This window comes from Micromys minutus (genome assembly GCF_963924665.1).
Source record: "Micromys minutus genome assembly, chromosome: 22".
NCBI lineage: Eukaryota > Metazoa > Chordata > Mammalia > Rodentia > Muridae > Micromys > Micromys minutus.
In genome coordinates, this window is record NC_137957.1 from 17,385,002 (window position 1) to 17,407,326 (window position 22,325).

Below are 22,325 nucleotides of genomic sequence, written 5' to 3' on the forward strand. Positions count from 1 at the left end.
AAGCCGCGTTCGCCTTGCACAGGAGCTCCGGAAAATGCTCACCTTCGGGCTAAGGGTGGCAAGATTCCTAAAGAGGTCACCAGAGTCTGCTCCCCAGCCCGAAGCCAGGAAAGCATCACCTTTCAGGCTGCAAACCTCTGCCACCTGTTTGCGTCCAACCCCTAGGGGTCGTTCCCGCAGCCTGGGACCTATTTTTCCAGAGAAGTCCACCGACGTCCAAGGCTCCGATCTCGTTAGCCTGCACCGGCCCGGCAGCGGCGTGCGGTCCGCAGAGACCTCGCGCTCCCGCCGCTCGTTTGTGGGCATCCCCCTGCGTCCGCGCCGGTGTCCCTCTGTCGCTCGCAGCCACCCCTGAGCTCGCTTTGCCAGTGCGCCCCGCAGCTCCCCGGATTTTTAAGATTCCAGCCTCCCGCGCTCACGCCGATCTCCCCCACTTTCTTTTTTTTTTTTCTTCCTCTTTTAACTTTCTCCCCAGCCACGCTCCCTCGGTGCAGAGCGCTCGCCGCGGCCGTCTCCGCCATCTCTCCAGGCTGCAGCTGGGGAGGATTCCGAGAGCAGCTCGCGGCGGCCCGGGTGCTCGCCCACGGGAGCTGCGGGGCGCGGCGCGGGGCGGGGCGGGGCGGCGGCGCCCGGGGCGGGGTGGAGCAGCCTCCCTCACGGCGGAGCCGGGGCTCGGCAGCCCAGAGGCTCCCAGTGTCGGGGCGCCGGGCGCTCGGCCGCGACGATGGCAGGAGGGCGTCGCGCGCCGGGAGGCGGGAGCGGGGCGCGGAGCGCGCGGGGGCGGGGGCGGGCTCGGGGAGCCCCGGGGTGCCGGACGCTGTGAGGCGACCGTGGCACCGGGGAGCCGGGCTGCGGGGAGCGCCGTCGCCGCCGCCGGGGGCGTCGCCAGCCTCGGCCCCTTTGTTCTCGCGCGCGCCCCCTCGCCGCCCACTCCCCTGCTGTCGCGCGGCGGCGGCGGCGGCGGCTCCTCCCGCCCGAGGCGGTTGAGCTCGGCGCCGGGGGCGGGAGGGGGCGGGGAGCGCGCCAGCCGTGGAGAGTGGGGGGCGATGGCGAAGCTCAGGGTGTCTTACGAGTACACGGAAGCCGAAGACAAGAGCATCCGGCTAGGCTTGTTCCTCATCGTCTCCGGCATCCTGTCGCTCTTCATCTTCGGCTTCTGCTGGCTCAGTCCCGCCTTGCAGGATCTGCAAGCCACGGCGGCCAACTGCACGGTGCTGTCGGTGCAGCAGATCGGCGAGGTGTTCGAGTGCACCTTCACCTGTGGCACCGACTGCAGGGGCACCTCGCAGTATCCCTGCGTCCAGGTGTACGTGAGCAACTCCGAGTCCAACTCCAGGGCGTTGCTACACAGCGACCAGCACCAGCTCCTGACCAACCCCAAGGTAAGCGCTGGAGCTCCCGCCTAACATTGCAGGTTCGGGGCCAACGTCCCGGTTAGACCCCGAGGGAAGACTCCAGTGTACTGTCCTCGCTAGGAGTTGATACGAGGCATGGGGTGCATGCATCCCTGGAGCCCAGGGCTCTGGTCCTCAGGGTGTGTTTGTTTGCCAGCTGGGCAGTGGTACCCGAATCTCTGCAAACATTGATCTTTTCTGGTCTTCGATTTTTGAGCTCCCGACAAATCCAGGTCCAGTGCCTGCAGGACGGGTTTGCCTAAACTCAAGGAGCAAAGAAAGTTAACTTTTCCGTCCAGTGTAGCCATGGTGTCGCCTGGGACCCCGGTGCTCCGGCGTATGGCCAACAGCTGCTTGAACTAAAGTCCGGTCTCAAGAGCTCCCAATGACACGACCTTATTTGAAAGGTTAAATGGGGTCTCTTCACTCCTGCGAAGTTCCTTAAAAGACTTTTGTCCTTTAGTTCTAAACTGAGGCTTTTAACTTGAGGTCTAAAGATGGGCTTGGGGGTGGGGTGGGGTGGGGTCAACAGCAATCAGGGGGAATCTACGAAGAATATTGATTACGTCGGGTTGGTTTGCTTGGTGGTCTTGGGGGGGGGGCTGGAGGGTCCTAACCTCTCTGAGTGTTTGGGGACAGTGAGGAGAACAACTTACCGAAAATAGAAGTCTTTGATGACATATACCAAGCAGCGGTTTCCAGACAACTTCTTTTGTTGTTACGGGTGGGGGGAGGGTGAAAGAAAGGGAATAAAAAAGATAGATAAAACCTGGTTAGGACTTTCGAGCCTCTGGAGAGCAGAGGGGGACTCAGTAAACTTCCCCGGGTAGGAAAGCGCTTTTGAAGAGCAGTGTCCCCGTGAACTAGTTGAGCTTTGCACTGCGCCTGCTTCTGCAGGAGGGTTCTTTGATGCCCTTGGTCCTTTCTGCTGCCCGCTGAAGGTGTGGATATTTATTCAAGTTACTGACTCTTTTCACTTCGTGACGGCTGCGCCGGAAGATGAGCAGGAAATCATTCCAAAGAAAATGAATCTTGTGCACACACAGGAACACGTTTTTTTAAATTCAACAGGACAGCATAATCAGAAATACGAATTTGTATTTTAAACAAGACCACCACCTCTGTGCAGAGAAACTCAAGCATAACTCATTTATTTGGAAAGCCAGAAGGAACAATCCTTTAAAAGTCTCCCGCTAATGCCCGGAGATTCATTCTGCTATTAAAACGGAGACAATCCAAGGACAGTAAATGTAGAAATAAGCATTTGAAATACAGTCCCTAATGACCAAGCTTGCAGAAGTGACGGGTCTCAAAGACAGACGTGAGCTAATCTGTTTAGTGCTTGGGAATTTAAAAAGAAGTCTCTTGGCTTTAAGAAAGCATTTTAAAAATCAGAATTAGATTAAAAGTATCTAAGAAAGGTGTCAAGTAGTAACTTCGTGATTTGGAAGGTGCTCTGTAGTTTGCCATCCTGGAGTGGGCACAGTTGGTAAAACACTGTCAATTCATTTTGAGATAGTGGTTTAATCAATGAATTATCCGTATGCATGTGCACTCATAAGGTAAAACCTAATGTGTATGGCTAGTATCTCATTTTGGCAGAGGCAAGTTAGAACTTACCACAGAAGACAAGATAAGTTCCCATGCAGTTTTGTAGGATCTGGCAAAAGAAATAAATTGGAATCATTGGGATACTGATTCTTAAATCACTTGGAAGCAATCACAATGTTTTATGTAATATTAAAATTCTCTCTCTCTCTCTCTCTCTCTCTCTCTCTCTCTCTCTCTCTCTCTCTCGCTCTTTACTTGCAAATAATCCCATTATACCCCCCCCCCAGTGCCATTTAAAAACTTGGCAAGAGTTGCTTTGAAGAAGTATCCAACAAAAATCAAAATGGTCAGAACTGGGAAAATGACATATTTGATGGCCCGGAAGGGTGATGAATGACCTTTCCGTCAATTTATGCAAGATTTCTTCTGCCAAATATGGGTCTCTTTGTCCAAATTGTGATGTATTGTGGTATTTATAGGACAAACATAATTTTTTTGGTCAAATAAGTGTCCAATTTGGAAATTTTGCTAAGCACTTTAGTAATGGAAAATCTCGGCACCCGAAATGCCATGGTAGAGTCAGGTGTGTCGGAAGGTTTTGTTTCTATGGAATCCTTGCGCCTAGACAATCCGGTTGCCGGTCCTGTTGCATATTGGCTACGCAGAGCTATGTCCTCCCTTCCTTCCTTTTAATTTTCCAATCTGTTCTTTTTGTCTCCCATCTGCTTCTCACATTCTCAACAAACCCAGTCATCCCAAGAAACGGTTAGGGAGCCACCTCTCACCTACCTGGAGCAAGTGCCTTTTCCTGGGCTCTGCCCAAGGCAGGGAGGGGGACAGACGGTACAAATATGTAGCTGGTTGAGCCGTTGACCTGTGACATGTGGTCTTCCACTAACGTGCCTTTAGAGCATCTTTAAATCCTGCTCTGTTTCTTTATGTTATTTTTTTTTTTTTTTTGCTTTGTTTTGTTTTTTTAAATCAGATCCATGTTATCTCAGGGAATCGCCGTGTTTAATGGCATAGTGTTTGGGTCAGGTAGGGACTTGGTAAAGGAGCTGTTCTGCTCTGGGGGTTAACCATAGCACAGTCTTTGTTTCAGAGTTAGCTTCCTCTTGCTGCTGCCCCAGCACTGTTTCTGACTCAGAGTTGTGTGTGCCGAGTGCTCTGGTCCTCAGCCACGGCCACACTGTGGGCCTACTGAAGAACCTTAAAGATAACGTTCCTGTGCTAGAGTTCCGTTTCCAGGCACGTTGATCTGGTCGTGGATGGGGACCCGAGTATTGTAGTTTTCAAAGTTGTGTACGTGATTCTAATGTGTATCCCAGAGATGACAATTAGTGTCTTAGAAATGTGCTCACCGGGCTTCAAAGTGAACTCGCTGTGATTAAATTTTGCTCATGTTTTCAACACAAAAGATGCAGATGCCGCTGAATATAGAAGGTGCAGGAGGCACTCAGAGAAACTCTGGAGAAAAGGAAGAGAATCATGTGAACTGAGTGTGAGAAGCTCATTTAAAATTGATCAGTTTAAACGAAATGAAGGTCCACTATTGCGAACACATCGCTTTTGCAGTTACCTACTTTGGACGGCACAGAAAAGATGAATTTAGCAACTGCCTTCTGCTGTGTGCTGTGAGTGGGGTGGTTGGAGACAGGACCCATGTTTAAGTTTTTATTTGGAAGGATTTTTCCCCCCTCTTTGATAAAAAACAAAAACAAAACACCAAAGGCAAAATAAATAATAAAGAGTAAGTCTGAGTCTAAGAAAGCAATTCTTTGACTCTGAAGTCGGAGGAAACCCTTAACAGGGACAGAGAAAGGCTTTTGGTTTGAAGAGCATCCAGGAAGGTGTAAGAGCACAGATGTAAGCTTTGTGGCTGCCAGTCACCTTAGTGAAGACTCTTCAAAGCCACACTCATGGGCCCTGTCCCTGTACATGTAAGGGCAGCAAGAGCTTTGACATATGTGTTCACTTTGATGCGCTTTGTGCTCTAGGGAGAAACCCATCAGACCAGGGATGCATCCTAAAAAGACAGCGGCGCTGTGCCGACATCTCTAGTCTGTTTGTCCACAAAGAAGTGGCTTTCTTTGTAATTTCTTTCCGGCTAAGTGAGGTATTGTCTGGTGTTAAAACCAGGAGATTAGGGGCTGGAGAGATGGCTCAGTAGTTAAGAGCAGTGACTGCTCTTCCAGAGGACCCAGGCTTGATTCCTAGCACCCACATGACAGCTTACCATCTGTAACTCCAATTCCAGGGGCCACAGCACCCTCCATACAGGCAGGATACCCATACACATAAAAATAATCATTTCATTTTTTAATGGGAGATTATTTTGAAGTTTATATGTAACCTTAGCATAATTGCTAAGGCCTTCCCAAGTTGAACCTAGGCAGACTATTGGAGTCGGAGAAACACATAACCTTCATGGGCTAATAGCTTTGAAATCAGCTGTGCCATGAGCCTATGAATGCAGATGATTTCCAAAGGAAGGCAAAGGGAGAGGGAATGAAGCTTGGCTGGAGTGTAGATGTTACCCCAACAGACCTTCCGACGTCCAGATCCTGTCTCAAAGAATTGTTTGTCAGTATTTTATGTGTTTAGGCATTTTTCCTGTGTGTGTGTGTGTGTGTGTGTGTGTGTGTGTGTGTGTGTGTGTGTGTGTGTATACACCATGGAGGCCAGAGGAGGGCGTCAGATCCACTAGGTCTGGAGTTACAGTTGAGCCACATTGTGTTCTAGGAACTGAGCCCAGGTCCTCTGGAACAGCAGCCAGTGCTCACAACCGGTAAACAGTCTCTTCACCCTCTTAATGGTATAGTGCAACGTGAGCTCCGTTGTGGCTTGCTTGATTGAGTTTGCTTTTGTCACTGAGTTTGCGTCTCAGCAGCAGGAAGCATCTAGAAGCCAAGGGATGCTTTTTGAACAGGAAACTAACATGGTCACCAGAGTGCACCAGAGATGGTGGTGGGAACTTGGGATTTTAACACTGACATTACTGAGCCTGAGGCAGGAGGATAACAGATTTGAGGCCAGACTGAGCAACGTAGGAAGACACTGTCTGAAACAAAGTAATATATTAATTGCTCTCTTTTTATGTTGAGACGTGGTTTCACAGTGTAACTCTGGCTGGCCTAGAACCTACAGCTATGTAGTCCAAACTGGTTCCGAATCAGAGGTCCTTCTGCCTCCATCTTTCAAGTCCTGGAACTAAAAGTGTGCACAACCTCACACTTTGAAGACCGTCTATGTGTATTCAAGGTTTGTTTTGTTTTTTAATGCTGCATCTCTCATCTCCAGTTGCAGAGATACCATTTATGGAAATCTCAATTTGAAAGATCCCCCCCCCCAAGTCATATATTAGAAAAAAATCAGAGGCTAAAATTCAGGAGGTTTGTGATGTTGTTTTTTATGTACAATTGGAGGAAAATGCATTAAAAAAAACCCCACAAACTTCGGAACTGTAAAGATCTTTGGAAGATTTTAACAGATTTTATTTATTTAAAATGCTTTTTTTTTTCTTTTGCTGTCATTCATGAATGAAGATGTCAAGTTTTATTTCCCCTGGGTTTAAATTCCTTCAGCCTTTAACAGAATTGCATCACCAGCTGAGTTCCTAGATCAACAGCACATTTATATTACAACAAACATAATTACTCACAGGAAACAGTGAGCAGGATGGTGCTTCTTTTGTGTTACATATGCTTCTAACCACTTCTCACTCTGCGCTTTAGATCTGAGGACGTAAACCAGCGTGCAAGAACTTGTAGATCTGATTCTGTGGTGGTGCTCTCTTCCTTCCTTTAAAAATAACCCTCGTTATAATTGCCAATGACAACGTTTGTAGTTTTGTTACTATTTTTGTCGATGAATGAATTCAAATTAGTTTATGCGTTTGCAGAATTTAGCACATTAGTTCCCCACAAAGGTCTCTGTTATCCTGTGATCTGTATACAATCGCATGTAAAGTGTATCTGGATTTATCTCACTAGTGCAGTAGGCATGTAAACAATGAAGCCTCTACCTAGTGTCCTCTGGGGAAGCAGGAGACTCTGCTTCTGCCCTGTCTCTACAGTTCTCTTTTGCCTTAATTTTTTTTTTTTTAAGACCTCTTCACCAATCTCTTCATGTACAGTCTGCTTCATCTTCCAAACCACTGGGCCAGCCTTCCAACACCATCTGGGAACTGGATAGACATGCTCATTCTCTGGTCTCAGCCTAGATTCTACCCAAGTGCCATGATCAAATTCAAGACCTGTGCGGTTAAAAAAATGTGTAGGCTGCTGTGTAGTTCAGTGCCTGCTTAGCATGGACAAGTCACAGGATACAAGGACAAGAAAGAAATGTAAATCTGTAGAACAAAATTTCTAGATAGGAATTAAACATGTTTGTGTGTGTGTGTGTTTAAGAATATGTATTAAATGTAAATAAACCAAATAAATACCCTAGGTAAAATACAGGGATTGTAGTTCAGGAACATCAAAAATCAAATAGATTATGGTTTTAGGAGTAGCACATTTAAAACACACCCACACACACACACACACACACACACACACACACACAGGGATATTGAGAGTAAATATGAAGAAAGACATATATTACACTAATAACCGCAGCAAAGTGGGAACTACCAAATATGGAGTGTCCTCTTCGGTCACCATGGCAGCACATGCATATTGGAATTCTAAGTTCCTCCCTTGCTGTAAGTTGTACTGAAACATCCACTGAGATTCTTTAATTTGTATCATTTCTTTTTCAAATAAAGAAATATTGGTTACTGAAACAAACAGAAAACCCCCAATAGACTAGATAGAACCAGCTACTGAACCACCTAAGGTCATATACATAGAACCAGCTACTGAACCACCTAAGGTCATATACATAGAACCAGCTACTGAACCACTTAAGGTCATATACATAGAACCAGCTACTGAACCACCTAAGGTCATATACATAGAACCAGCTACTGAACCACTTAAGGTCATATACATAGAACCAGCTACTGAACCACCTAAGGTCATATATTAATGTTCTTAATACTGGACTCTATCCTCTGAAGACTGCAGGTGAGTTAGTGGAGACAGAGAGAACAGATTGTGGTAACTGATGGGTAGAGGTGTCTTTGTCATAATAATAAATGTTCTTAAACTGACTCTAGTGATAGTTGCCTCTCTGAATCCACTAAAAATCATTAAATTGAACACATTAAATGGGTGAATTGAGTGGTAGGTAGATTGCATTTTAATGAAGCCATTACACACAAAGGAATTACTATTTTGTTTTGCAAATTTCAGCATTTTTGGTAATTTGTAAGGATATCATATTCAGTAGATGATTCTAAGTCTGACCTAAGCTAACCATTGGACTGAGCACAGGGACCCCAATGGAGGAGTTGGAGAAAGGGCTGAAGGAGCTGAAAGGGTTTGTAATCTCATAGGAAGAACAACAATATCAACCAACCAGACCCCACCCCCAGAGCTCCCAGAGAACTACCAAACAAAGAGTACACATGGGGGGACCCATGGCTCCAGCCACATGTGTAGCAGAGGATTGGAAGGAGAGGCCCTTGGTCTTGTGAAGGCTTGATGTCCCAGTGTAGGGAAGTGCAAGGGCAGGGAGTGTCTTAGGGTTTCTATTCTTGCACAAAATATCATGACCAAGAAGCAAGTTGGGGAGGAAAGGGTTTATTCAGCTTACACCTCCACATTGCTGTTCATCACCAGAGGAAGTCAGGACTGGAACTCAAGCAGGTCAGGAAGCAGGAGCTGATGCAGAGGCCATGGAGGGATGTTACTTACCTGCTTGCTTCCCCTGGCTTGCTCAGCCGGCTTTCTTATAGAACCCAGGTCTACCAGCCCAGGGATGGCACCACCCACAATGGGCTGGGCCCTGTCCCCTTGATCACTAGCTGAGAAAATGCCTTACAGCTGGATCTCATGGAGGCATTTCCCCAACTGAGGCTCCTTTCTCTGATAATTTCAGCTTGTGTCAAGTTGACACAAAACCAGCCAGTACAGGAGGAAGGAGTAGGCAGGAGGGGGAACAACCTTGTAGAAACATCAGGAGGGGGGAGGGGGGAACCAGGAAAGGGGATAACATTTGAAATGTAAATACATATCCAATAAAAAATGCAAAAAAGGGGGCTGGAGAGATGGATCAGTGCTTAAGATCACTGTCTGTTCTTAGAGAGGTCCTGAGTTCAATTCCCAGCACCCACATGGTGGCTCACAACCATCTGTATTGAGATCTGACGCTCTCTTCTGGTGTGTCTAAAGACAACTACAGTGTACATATATATATATATATATATATATTTACATATATATGTGTGTGTGTTTGTGTGTGTGTGTTTGTGTGTGTGTGTGTGTGTGTGTGTGTGTGTGTGTGTGTGTGTGTATACCAAAGTGCCCATTAAAAAAAAAAATACCTGACCTATTATTTTGGAAAAAAATATCTAAAAGTAGCAGCTAAGTAAAAATTCCCTGGGATCTGGTGAGATGCTGGGCAGGTCAGAGCTGCAGAAACCTGATGGTCAGCATTCAGTCCCTGCAGCCCAAAGTAAAGGGAGAACTGACTTCCCCAAGCTGTCCTCTGACCTTTACATGCATACTTGTAGCATGTTCACATCCCCACACAGATCATATATACACATAATAGTCATACAAAATTAAAATGCACATTTACTTGGAAATTTTATTTGCACAAGTAAGCCAAAACTATATGCTTAATTTAAATCACAGTTTTAGTGCAATATAATTGTACAGTTACAGAACTAAACAATGAAATCATAAGTAAAGTATAAATATTTAGATAATTTTTTTTGGATGAGCATAACCTTTCTAAATATAACATCAAGGACAGAAATCCTGAAGGGATACACTGTTGTATGTTTAATTAAGTAATAGGGGAAAACCTACACTTTAAAAATAAGTTGAAGTTTAACTAAAAATGGCAAATTTTAGAGAATATTTGCACTGCGGTGGAGAAATGATTCAAAAGTCAGTAAGAGCTTGTGGCAATAAAAGACCATCTTTTCAATAGAAAAAAAATGTGAACACCTGCATAGACAATTCGATGGAGATTACTTGTAACCAGACATGAACATTCTTAATTCTTAACCTCAGGGTTGTTGAGAGATATTGATCGATCTGTGAGAATTGCTGACGTATTGGAGCTTTGGCCTGGAAAAGCCATTAGTGCTCAATGCTTAATGGAGTTCGGCCGGAGCATGGAAGATAGAAATTCTAAGAGTCGTGGAGACAATGGAGGCCTGGCTTCTGAAGTCTCTGAGGGAGATTTGACAGTCCCTCCAAGACCCTGAGTTTTCTGAAGGATCAGAATTGACAGAAAGAATGTATGTAAAAGGTGGTGTATTAGCATGGTGTACAGGCTGCGGTCCAGATAGTCCAACAATGGCTGTCTCCGGACAGAAAGGCCAAGGATCCAGCAGTAGACTTGTTCAGTCCGTGGGCCTGGATGTCTCAGCCATGTCAGTCTGGTGCTGGGGTCTGGGAGGATTTCTGAAGAGCTGCTGGTTTTCCGGCTACGTTGGAATCCAGCTGCAGTAGCAGGGGAGATGAGCTTGCCAGTGAGGGCGAGGGTGAGGGCAAGCAGGCAAAAAGCAAAGCCTTCCCTCTCCCATGGCGTTTTACGTAGCCCACCTTTAGAGTGGGCTGTCCCACCTCAATCTGATGAAGGAAATCCCTTGCAACGCTGCACGGCAGCCTTCGTTTTTATGGATTGCAGATGCAGTTTGATTGACGGCCGAGATGAGCCATCACCTGGAGAGACGACTGAGTAGTTAAGAGCACTGGCTACCCTTCCAGAGGACTTGGGTTCAATCCCCAGCACCTATATGGGAGCCGTTTGGAACTCCAACTGAAGGAGACTGATGCCCTCTTCTGGCCTGTTGGGTACCAGGCACACACAGTGGTACCCAGACATGCTTGCAGGCAAAATGCCCACACACATAATATAAACTTACATACATATATTATGTGTGTGTATATACAGGTGTATATATATATATGCACACATATATACATACACGTATATATACATACATACACGCACATATATACATGTGAATATATATATATATATATAATGGGTTTATACATTTATATGGGTGTGTGTGTGTATATATATATATATAGTGGGTATGTATCTATATATATGGGTATATATAATTGGTATATACATGTATATGTATATATGTACATATATATGGGCTCAAAATGATATGGTTAAATATTATGCATTAAATTTGTTGAACTATTTCTCCCTAAGTTGATGTTTATGTTATTCTCAAAAGTAGGTTGAAAAAATCAGTATGCTTCATATTTGTAAAACATGAAATATATACTTTTGGTTTTTGTATACTCACATGCACACTACTAATTTTCCATCTTTTTAAAACCCCCCTTTCATTAAATGTGGTTTTCATGTTACCTTTTTTATGTAGCTACCAAGGAGCATTATTTGTCAATAAATAACAGGGTGGGAACTTCAACAGAAAGAAAAGTGCAAAGGGATTTGAGATTTGGCTTAGAGCGTTCATATAAATGTAAATTTTGCTTAGAAAAAGGTTTTTTTTTTCATCCATCAGTATGTATATACTGGCTATATACTTCATGTAGGATGTATCTCCCAGTAAGAGAAAAACCAGTTTAAACCAACAAGTGCACATCTGGCTGAGTTGAGGCAGGTAGGAACACAAAGAGAGTGTACTTTGGGAGAATCATTTGGTTCTGAAACCTGCCTGATTGAGACCTTGCTTTAATCTTTAAGAATCAATTTTATGTATTTGTAAGATGGCCTATTATACTGGTAATGTTATCCTGATGGCCCATTATTTAAGCTTGTAAACCTTTTCTGAGACTCAGTAACAAACGGGCGGGCGGTTTCTCAAAGGAGAATGGTCATTTGCCAAAGAAAGAGTGGTCCACGTTACACCAACAGGACTCTGTGGGGGCTGCATACGCTGCTGGCACCAACCTCCTCTACACTACTGGGGTTGGTACCATACAAGTCGCTCCTGGTCTGTGGCCTGGGGCAGGTTTGCCTGCTTGGCTGCCACTGAAGCTGTCAGGGTTATGGGGTTCTTAGGAGTCAGAGCAGCAATCTACAATGTTTCATCGTTCACATAGAGGAGCTCAGCAAGCTTTGAGCTTATTTTCTTCAATGGAAAACAACATGAAATCAGTTAGCGTTTATTTTGGAGAAATACCCAGGAACTGTTTAGATAGGTAGACCCTCCCCCCCCCCCAACTCATCACTGATTCAATAGACCCCCGGGATCTCTACTTTACTCAGAACCCAGGACACTTGGTACCTCCTGCTTTCTGGGCCCAGACAGCACTGCATCACGACAGCGACAGCTCAAAGTTGAATGGGTTGAGGAGGTTCAGTTCCCAATAATCTAGAGCAGAGCAGAGCAGGGCAGGGCAGGGAAATCTCCATCTCTGTGGGGCCTCAATCAAAATGCACTGAGTTAGCAATACAATGGTCTCCAAAGACCCAAGCAGACTGAATACAGATGCTGTGTGGGACAACCCACTCACTCCCGAGCAGCCCACTGGGGAAGGGATGTCTCCTCAGCCGTCCTCCACCATGAAAGGTTGACTTAGGGAAGCTGTGGGCTGTGGCTTCTTATTCTGTCCGTCTGTCTGTGGGTAGCAATCCTATTTTCAACATGTAAAGAAACAAACAGGGAAATTCCAGGACTCCTGGGCTTATCAGAACACAAACCCACGGTATCCGTCATCCACTGAACTCTTCCTTCCGAGTGTAGCCATCATTGAAGCCCCCGGGGTTAAGGTTAGCACAGAACCTGTACCTAGTAGTGCTTGAAGTGACTGTTGTTCCCTACTGTGCTGGTGTTCTGGTCGACATCTGAATGTCTCACTTGGGGAAAGTCGGAATATGTTCAGTTGTGATGCTTGAAGTTTTGCCACTGGCTCTTTCCTCAAAGGAAAGCATCCCCACCCCCTCCCTGCCCCCAATTCACTCAGGCAGATTTCTGTTTGGGAATATATGAGGAGGCATGCCTTCTTCACAAGATTCACAAATTTTATTTATAGACATAAATTTCATATATATGTAAATTTTATACATATATACATACATATACATTTCATACATTTATATTATTTATAATTATATATACATATATACACACACATACACACACACACACACACACACACACACACACACATGAGAACCTAATTTGCCTTAGGGAATCCTCTAATACATGAGCTATTATCAGAGATTCCTGAAGGTCAAATTGGTTTTACCATGTTCCCAAAGTCTGAGGGTTAGGAAATCAGGCAGAGCACAGGAAAATGGTGACCTCTGTTCCATGGTGTCTGGGCTTTCAATGGAGAGACTCAAAGCATGGATGTCAGAGCTCTCTTTAGTCTCATTCCCTAGCCTCCGTGTTGACTGGAGACCCCAGTCCCACCACACACAGATCTTGAAGGGTTGTGGTCACTGCGCTGAGTTAATTTGGGTTTCCGTACAGAACCACACCTTCGCAACAAGGACAAGCGTTCTGACGAGATGCAAGAAGAGGCTCTGTCGCCTTTCTGGTGTCGCTATAAAAGTCACACCTTAGCATTTCTGTTGTGATCGCTGTCTCATCCACAGTCTAGGAAAGAGGAGACAGTCACCCCACCCTCTCCGCCTTTGCGTATGGAGATCCCAGCTGCACACTGCAAATGCGTGGACAGGATGGACTAGCGTGGTCTATAGAGAACATGCGTTCCACCACAAATAGGAGCACAAGATTATTACCATCTATCCTTATAGCAGGGAACTGATGGAGGACACCAGGGCTTGCTGGCTGCCCTCATGAAGACATGGTAGTCACAATGTCTGAAGGAATATGAACTCACACATGAACACATCAAACTGTGTACCCTGCGGTATCCGGTACAATGCCCTGTACCCTCAGTAAGGCTGTCTGAATGTTTACACGAGCAGAGCATTACACATTTTGTATTCCTTTCCCCTTTTCAATATGGTCACGGGGATATTGGCCATCTCCAAGAAGAATTTATTCTAGGCCTTGAACCCACACTCTGCCACTGAGCCACACCCCAGGCCTTCCTCGGGGATTTGAACCTATGACCATAAGCTTCTAATTGTCCTAGCATGATTGTTAAAAGTAAAACCTATTGAATATCATCCAGATTAAAGTCTCTTGTTTTGGCCTGGCTATTATTTCTATTTAGTGTGTGTGTGTGTGTTTACCAAAGTTTTGTTTTGTTTTATAACTCTCAGGCTAACTAAGCTATTTTCTCTTGGAGGTAGAATGCCATCCTAAACTTTCTTGATTTCGAATAGCCACCAGGGTTAGCAGTTTGCACAAATCTAAACGTTCAAGGGGTACCATTATTCCAAATTTCCAAAAAGTGTCTCTGGTCACAGTATCCTTGACGGGTGAGTGGCCATCTTCCCTGGGCAGGAGTGAGAACTCTTTGCCACTGAGCCTTAGTGAGTACCAGGAAAGTGTGGGCATTTTCCAGTGCCATCCCCCGTGCCCCTCCCCCTCGAGCACATTAGGTGACTCATTCTTTCTGGAAGATCCATTCACAGTCCTGGCACATCCCACTTCTTGGAATGTCACCTTCCCAACTCATTTTCTGACGAGCATATTCCCAAATCAACCTTGATGACACAAATCCAAAGTCACCATTCCCGGGAAGCCCTCTCTCAACCCCGCCATGCCATGGCGCGAATGATCCCACCCTCTTTTGAAATCCTAAGTGCTCTGGTGAATTTGCCCCAGTCACTGCCTGCTCCTGAGGGATGGAGAGGAAGGGCTTGAGCGATAGGGAGTCTCCTTGTCCTATGAAGTACTCAGTGATCAGGAAAAAGCCTTTGTTTTGCAAACTATCCATTTTAAAGCTCTGTCACTCCAGTGGAAGGACTGTGAGGACAGCAAATCCCTAGCCTTGGTGGGGCCAATGAAACTGAGGGGTGGGGCAGGTATTTTCTGTTGAGCAGACTTTAGCAAACCGTGTTCCAGGCTGAGTGTCACCCCTGCATCTGCCCATGTCCCCAAGAGTCCATTATCTTCTGTTCTTAGCCTGTCTCGTTCTGCACAGTTCCTGAGCCATTTATTTGACCTTCAAAGTCTTCCATAAGACAGAGGTACTCACGCTGGAACCTCTGGCCCTAAAATTTAATTTCTTAGTTGACATATAATTTCATCTGTGTGTTTCTTCAACGATCCTATATTCACCTGTGCACGCACAGGCATTAGAGACAGTGTGGAGTCTACGAGTGACTCAGTTTTACTTTATAGTCCACAGAGGTTTTCTGATTGTGTCATCAAATAACCAGTAAACTTACAAATCAGAGGGCAGGCAAGGTGGCTCTGTGAGTCGGACTTTCAAGTGGGCTGGAGAGATGGCTCAGTGGTTAAGAGCACTGGCTGCTCTTCTAGAGTTCAATTCTCAGCAACCACATGGTGGCTCACAACCATCTGTAATGAGATCTGATGCCCTCTTCTGGTGTGTCTGAATACAGCTACAGTGTACTTATATATAAATAAAAATAAATAAATCTTAAAAACCAAACCAAACCAAACAAACAAACCAAAAACAAAAAACATGAGCTTGAGGAACCACGTAGTGGAAGAAAAGAACCAACTCTACCAGGTTGTCCTCTGACCTTCACACATAAGCCTTGACAATTTCACACCTTTACACACACACACACACACACACACACACACACACACACACACACAAATAAAATTTTAAATCATAATTTTTAGAAGTGGCCAGTCAGAGTAGACGTGTGGTGTGTTGAATAAAAATGGCCCAAAAGGCTCATATATTTGAATGCTTGGCCCCCCAGGAAGTGGAATTGTTTAGGAAAGATTAGGAAATATGGCCGTGTTGGAGGAGGTATGTCCCTGGGGGTGGGCTTCTAGGTTTCTCTGCCTCCCACTTGTTGATCAAAGGGATGTTAGCTCCCAGCCACTGTTCCAGCAGGGTGCCTGGCTGGCCTGCCACCATTCCCCTTACCCCATGGTCATAGAGTCACCCTCTGGGACTGTAAGCAAGCCCCCAGTAAATGCTTTGTTTTATAAGCTGCCTGCCTTGGTCACAGCATCTTTTCGTAGCATGAGAACGGTGATTAAGCAACACACAACTTAAAAAATAAGACAACGTATTAATAACTTGTTTTCTAGACAGATTTGTTTAGAAAAATACTTAACCATTGTTTTTCTGTGCTAATCAAGCAAGGCCACAAAGGAAATGAGGAAAAACATTTTTTTTTTCCTCTACTACTGCTATTTCTTCTTCTTCTTCTTCTTCTTCCTCTTCCTCCTCCTCCTTTTCCTCTTTTTCTTTTAACAAAATGCTTCACATAGAACACAGCCTCTGATATTTGGTTAAATAGACTCCATGATTTATGCAATAATTTTAAAAAATGACTCAGTGAAGGAAGAAACTGAACTCTGCCTACTCTACCTGTGTGATTGCAGTGCACTCCTCAAGACTATGACAAAGAGCCTACTCTGCGAGGTTCTATTAAAGTTTAGATTCTTCGTGCTATGCTAAAAACGAATGCTATTCTAAACCTTGGTAAACCCTAAAATAGGACAATGGAAAATAAGAAATAAGTACGAGATCAAACATACTATGTCAAAGGTGATGACTGTGCTGCTCTTAATAAATCCACTGGGAGCCTTTCTGTTGCGCTTCTCATGATAGCTCCTAAGCCATCGGCTCTGTCAGCGAATGTGAGTGTCAGACCCTCTTGTCTACCACACATCAGAGCCTGGTGCTTGGCATGCACTTATCATTCCAGCAATAGAAATGTGGAAGCTGGAGGATCAGCAGTTCAAGAAATCAAAATAAAGATGGACATTAAACAAATATATTCATTACAGCTTCATTTCACCCCAGACTTTTGTTTGGCAGCTTATGAAAAAGTGTGTTTTCAAGTTAGCATACAGCGGGACCCTTTCATTATGGCATTTTATACATATGTGTCACTGTGTTCTGATTCATCCCCTCTGCACTGCCACCCATCTCCCTCACAACTCTTCCTGGTCCCCACCGCAAGTAGACCCATGCTTTGATTTCACATTCATCATATATTCGTATGTTCTCCATTGCTCTTTTTCCCCCTCCTTGGTCCTACCACCCCTCTCACTGTCTCTTATCTACCTTCATGGCCTACCACACACACATATGCACATGAACTCACATGTACATAAATCACACACATGCACACAAGTATGTATACATACACACTTGCATATACACATATGCACATACATGGACACAGTGCACACGTACATTTACACGCACATGCACACACATATACATGTATGCTAGCATGCATATATACACATGCACACACATGCATATTCACACACACACAGGCATACATGCATGCAGTGCACATGTACACATATACATCTACACATACACACGTGTGCACACACATGTATGTGCAGACACATGCACATATACATGCAGACACTCATGCACATGTACACACATGCACACACATGCACACACACACTCCTTTCTAGAGTCTACATATTTTTGAAAAGGTATGGTATTCATCATTCGTCATCTGGCTTATTTCACTTAACACATGATCTTCAGTTCTGACTTTTTTCCTGCATAAAGATGAATTTTATTTATTATATGTACTACAACAATCCATTTTTTTTGATGGGTATCTAAGCTTGCTCTCAGTCACGGATACCATGAATAATGCAGCAATACACAAGTATCTCGAGGTATGTTAACTTAGGTTCATACTCACGAGTTGTATAGCTACATCATATAGTGCTTCTCTTTGGAGTGGGTGTAAGTTATTTCACGTATTTATTTTTATTATGTGTGGATGTCACAGTGGCTGTGTGGAGGTCAGAGAACAAATCTGTGAAGTCACTTCTTTCTTTTCACCTTTACGTGGGTTCTGGGTGTCAGAGTCTATTGGACTTGTACAGTGAGTACCTTCCCCTGCTGAGCTGTCACCGACCCCACTGCTACTATCTTGAGAACCTATCACACTGCCATACACAGCAGACGTTACACAGTGGCTGCAGTCTTGCGTCCTACCAGCATGGAGGAGACACTGCTGGGGCCCTCCCCAATTCCGCTACACCCTTTCCAGCCTTTGTCTGTTTCCTCGAGTCAGTGGACTTCCCCAGGAGAGGACACAGCATGCTACATTACAGATCTGCCAGACAAGGTGTGCCTATTGCCACAACCGTGGATAACTGTTGGAGGGGAAATTTAGACTTGAAGCTCCGTCCGCAGATAGGAATGATACTGCAAACCTGGTAGAAGCCCACATCCTGGAGGGTCTCTTGCCCTAGCTGGGAATCTGCTACTGATGTGTTGCTGAATGTTCAAACTGTCCCCTGGGTGTTGATATTTGTACTCATAGACTTAGTCTTGGTCAGAGAAGCTTCTCTTTGCCGTGGGCAGGAATGATTTCAGAGACACTTAACTGATAAACGTGTTGAGGATAGCAGCTGCCGAGTACCCAGCCTTAAATGAGAGGCCTATCGCAGCTGACTCCCTCGAGGCTCAGAGAAGGTAGTGCAAGAGGGGGCGGAAGCAATATTCAAGTTAGAAGATGGGAAGGGGCGCTGAGAAATGCTGTCTTCTGGACACAACAAGGCCGTCACACTCAGGAACTCACAGCAGCTATGGTCATGTCTACATAAGAGAAACACAAAATCAAGCCAATCAGCATTCTAGTTGAGGCCGGGGTTCATGGGGGGGGGGCATCACTAACTGCAGAGCTATTGATAATTGATAGGTTCTTTGAAGCTTCTGGCTATTATAACTAAGTCTGAACATAGTGAAGCATGTGTCCTTGGTAGATGTTGGAGTATCTTTTGGGTATATGCCCAGCAGTGGTAATGCTGGGTCCTCAGGTAATACTATGTCCAATTTTCTGAGGAACTCCAGACTGATTTCCAGAGTGATTGTACCAGCTTGCAATCCCACCAACAATAGAGGAGTGTTCCTCTTTCTCCACATCCTCTCCAGCATCTGCTGTCACCTGAGTTTTTGATCTTAGCCATTCTGACTGGTGTGAGGTGGAATCTCAGGGTTGTTTTGATTTGCATTTCCCTGATGACTGAGGGTATTGAACATTTCTTTAGGTGCTTTGTGGCCATTCAATATTCCTCAGTTGAGAATTCTTTGTTTAACTCTGTACCCCATTTTTAAATAGGATTTTTTTTTTTTTTTTTTTTTTTTTTTTGGTTCTCTGGAGTCTTAACTTCTTGAGTTCTTTGTATATTTAGATATTAACCCTCTATCAGATGTAAGATTGGGAACAGGGACTGAAAGAAAGGTTATCCAGAGACTGCCCCACCTGGGGATTCATCCCATACGTGGACACCAAACCCAGACACTATTGCTGATGCCAAAAAGTGCTTTCTAACAGGAATCTGATATGGATGTCTCCTAAGAGGCTCTACCAGAGCTTTACTGATAGAGATGAGGATGCTTGCAGCTAACATCGGACTGAGCACAGGGACCTCAATGGAGGAGTTAGAGAAAGGACTGAAAGAGATGAAGGGGTTTTCAACCCCATAGAAAGAAAAATATCAACAACCAAACCCTCCAGATCTCCCAGGCACTAAACCACCATCCAAAGAGTACACACGGAGGAACCCATGGCTCCAGCCACATATGTAACAAAGGATGGCATTGTCTGGCATCAACAGGAGGAGAAGCCCTTGGTCTTGTGAAGGCTCATTTCCCTAGTGTAGGGGAATGCCAGGGCAATGAGGTGGGAGTGGGTGGTTGGGAGTGGGAGCATCTTTATAGAAGCAGGGGGAGGGGAATGGGAGAAGGGAGAAAGAGGATAACATTTGAGATGCAAATACATAAAATATCCAATAAAAAAGAAATGCATAAAGAAAAAGAAAAAAACAATAATGGATTGCCTCTGGGAACATGATAATTTTTCTTTGGGAGTGTGGCTACTGTTAGGTTTTCCATGGTCTTGTGGATGGCCTGTGGGTGTTCAGACAGCACTAGTTGGAGCCAGTGGTTATGAAGGAGACAGAGAGGGAGAAGAAGAAGAGGAAGGTGGTGATGGTTTGAATAGGTACAGTCCCCACAGACTCATGTGTTTGAATGCTTGGCCCAATAGAAAGAGGCACTGTTAGGAGATGTGACCTTGTTGGAGAAAGTGGGGCGGGCTCTGAGGTCCCAGTGTGGAACTGTGCCCAGTGTAGAACACAGTCTCCTTCTGCTGCCTAGGGATCAAGACATAGAACTCCCAGATCTTTCTCAGAGTACCATGCCTGTCTGGATGCTGTCATGCTTTCTGCCATGATGATAATGGACTGAACCTCTGCAACTGTTAAGACAGCCCCAGTTACATGTTTTTCTTTGTAAGAGTTGCCTTGGTCATGGTGTCTCTTCACAGCAGTAGCAACCCTAAGATGAGGAGGAGGAAGAGGAGAAAAAGGAAGAGGAGAAGGAGCAGCAGCAGCTAGACTGCTGACTGAGCAATTAACAGCACTTGTTGCTCTTGCAGAGGATTAGAGTTTGGTTCCCAGCGTCCACACTGGGCAGATCACAAGCTCCTGTAGTTCCAACTCTCAGAGATCTAGTGCCCTCTTCTGGCCCCCATGGGTACCTGCACTCACACACACATGTCCACACTTGGGCATGCACATACATAATTCAAAATAAAAATTAAAAAAAAAAACAAAACAAAAAAAACAGAAGAGGAGCTGAAGCTGGGAGGGAGATTTGGGGGAGTGGGAGTATTGGGAAGGGGACTTGTGATCCAAGATACACTCTATACAAGTATGAAATCTCAAAAAAATATTGTTTTTGATTCTGAAAATATTAAAACATGGTGTATTATTTTTTTAAGGAAATGACAAAATTACTTAAAAGTATGAAGGGGTAAGTGTAGAGAAAACAAGATAATACTTTGTAATGAAAATATGCTAACAAAAGTTAAACATTTGAAGGTGAATTTTAAAAGCACATAATTTTAATATGAAGTAAAAATTTTGGTGAAAGTATGATGAAAAATTGGGGGAGGGGTAAAAAGAGCAAGAAGATAAAAACGCCAAGACAGAGGGTCGGAGTGGCTTTGCTCTGGATTCTCACTCTAGAGACTGTCAGCCGCGCCCAGTGAGGTGGTCAGGTGCTCTTGTGGACTCATTCCTGTGGTCTGTTGGTGCCAAGCCTGTGATGTCCTTTGTCTGCCATATCTGACGTCACTGTACTAGTTTTCATGTGTTCATACCCGGGCCTCTGCTGACCACACTTAACTTTGCAGTCTCTTCTTGGGCCGGGCTCCTGGGCGACTCCCCAGAGTGGCTAACGATGCAGTTGCTGAGCGGCTCCCAATGTGTTGAGTACCAGAAGCAAGCACCTAGAGCTGTAGCGACTGACAGGCTGTCTTTGCACCTTGAGGATTCCTTAGGTATTGATTACCCAGTGGGAGGGTCAAAGCTACAAAGGTCCAGTAGAAGACTGGAGCTTCAAAGGCCCCAGGCTCCTTAGCGCTGGACGCTAGGTCGTTGGCTGCACACGTTGCTCTACCCCTGAGCTGTCAAACGGCAGGGTCCAGAGCTAGGCTACCCTTCCCTCAGTGATTTGCTCTATGAGCCTCATACCACTTTCCAACTTGATCTCTCCCTCCCCCACAACTGCCTTCCAGAGTCGTCCTTTTACTATGAAGCTATAACATAGTGGATCCGGGCTCCCTTCTTATGGTTGGTTACCTGCCTCAGAGCCCCCAGGTGGTTCACTTTCAAGCAAACAGGTTCCCTTTCATCATTTTGGTAGCTCACCCCCTGCCCTCCAGGTCACATGGAGTGACAGCAGGGTTCCTCCTGACGGCTGACCCATCTGCTGGAGGAACCACAGTCTCGCCAAAAAACAAACTTCCCTAGAGGCTTGTGAGGGTTGTGGGCTCGTCCTGAAGATAAGACTCCCCATATTTTCTACAAGCCCATCCCATCGCCACATACTGGGGGTCCCTGGGCTGATGGCAATCAGTTCATCTTGGCCGATTTTCCTGCTGACACCATTTTCCCCCTACACTCTCTGGATACACTTTCGGAACTTCAGGTGCTCCTTCTTGTCCCTGCTCTGGGGCCATTTTCTACCATTTTAAAGAAAGCAATCTCATTCCATTTCAGGCAGCGGGAATGAGGGTCTGTGGGTGAAAATGAGACGTTGGGAAATAGCGCGTTTGAAAGTGAGAAACCAAACATATCAGGACCCCAGGAGGAAGTTTCTCTAAGGGGAGGCTTATTGTCTGATCAAAGGCTTATTGTCTAATCTAACCTAAGTGACATTATAGCCAGAAACTGATTCCGAGTCAGACAGAGCAGGAGGA

General features: G+C 45.2%; 1 protein-coding gene across 2 annotated transcripts in view; it reads left to right on the forward strand.

Moving 5' to 3' along the window:
* Positions 1-1,046: 1,046 nt before the first annotated feature.
* The window catches only part of KCNMB4 (potassium calcium-activated channel subfamily M regulatory beta subunit 4), a gene marked incomplete at both ends in the record, with an annotated part of 57,225 nt that continues 35,946 nt past the window's right edge, over positions 1,047-22,325 (forward strand). For both annotated transcript variants that reach the window (XM_080935984.1, XM_080935983.1), the window contains one exon: positions 1,047-1,382. In XM_080935984.1, the coding sequence (XP_080792110.1) occupies positions 1,047-1,382 (336 nt within the window). The remainder of the gene's footprint in view (positions 1,383-22,325) is intronic.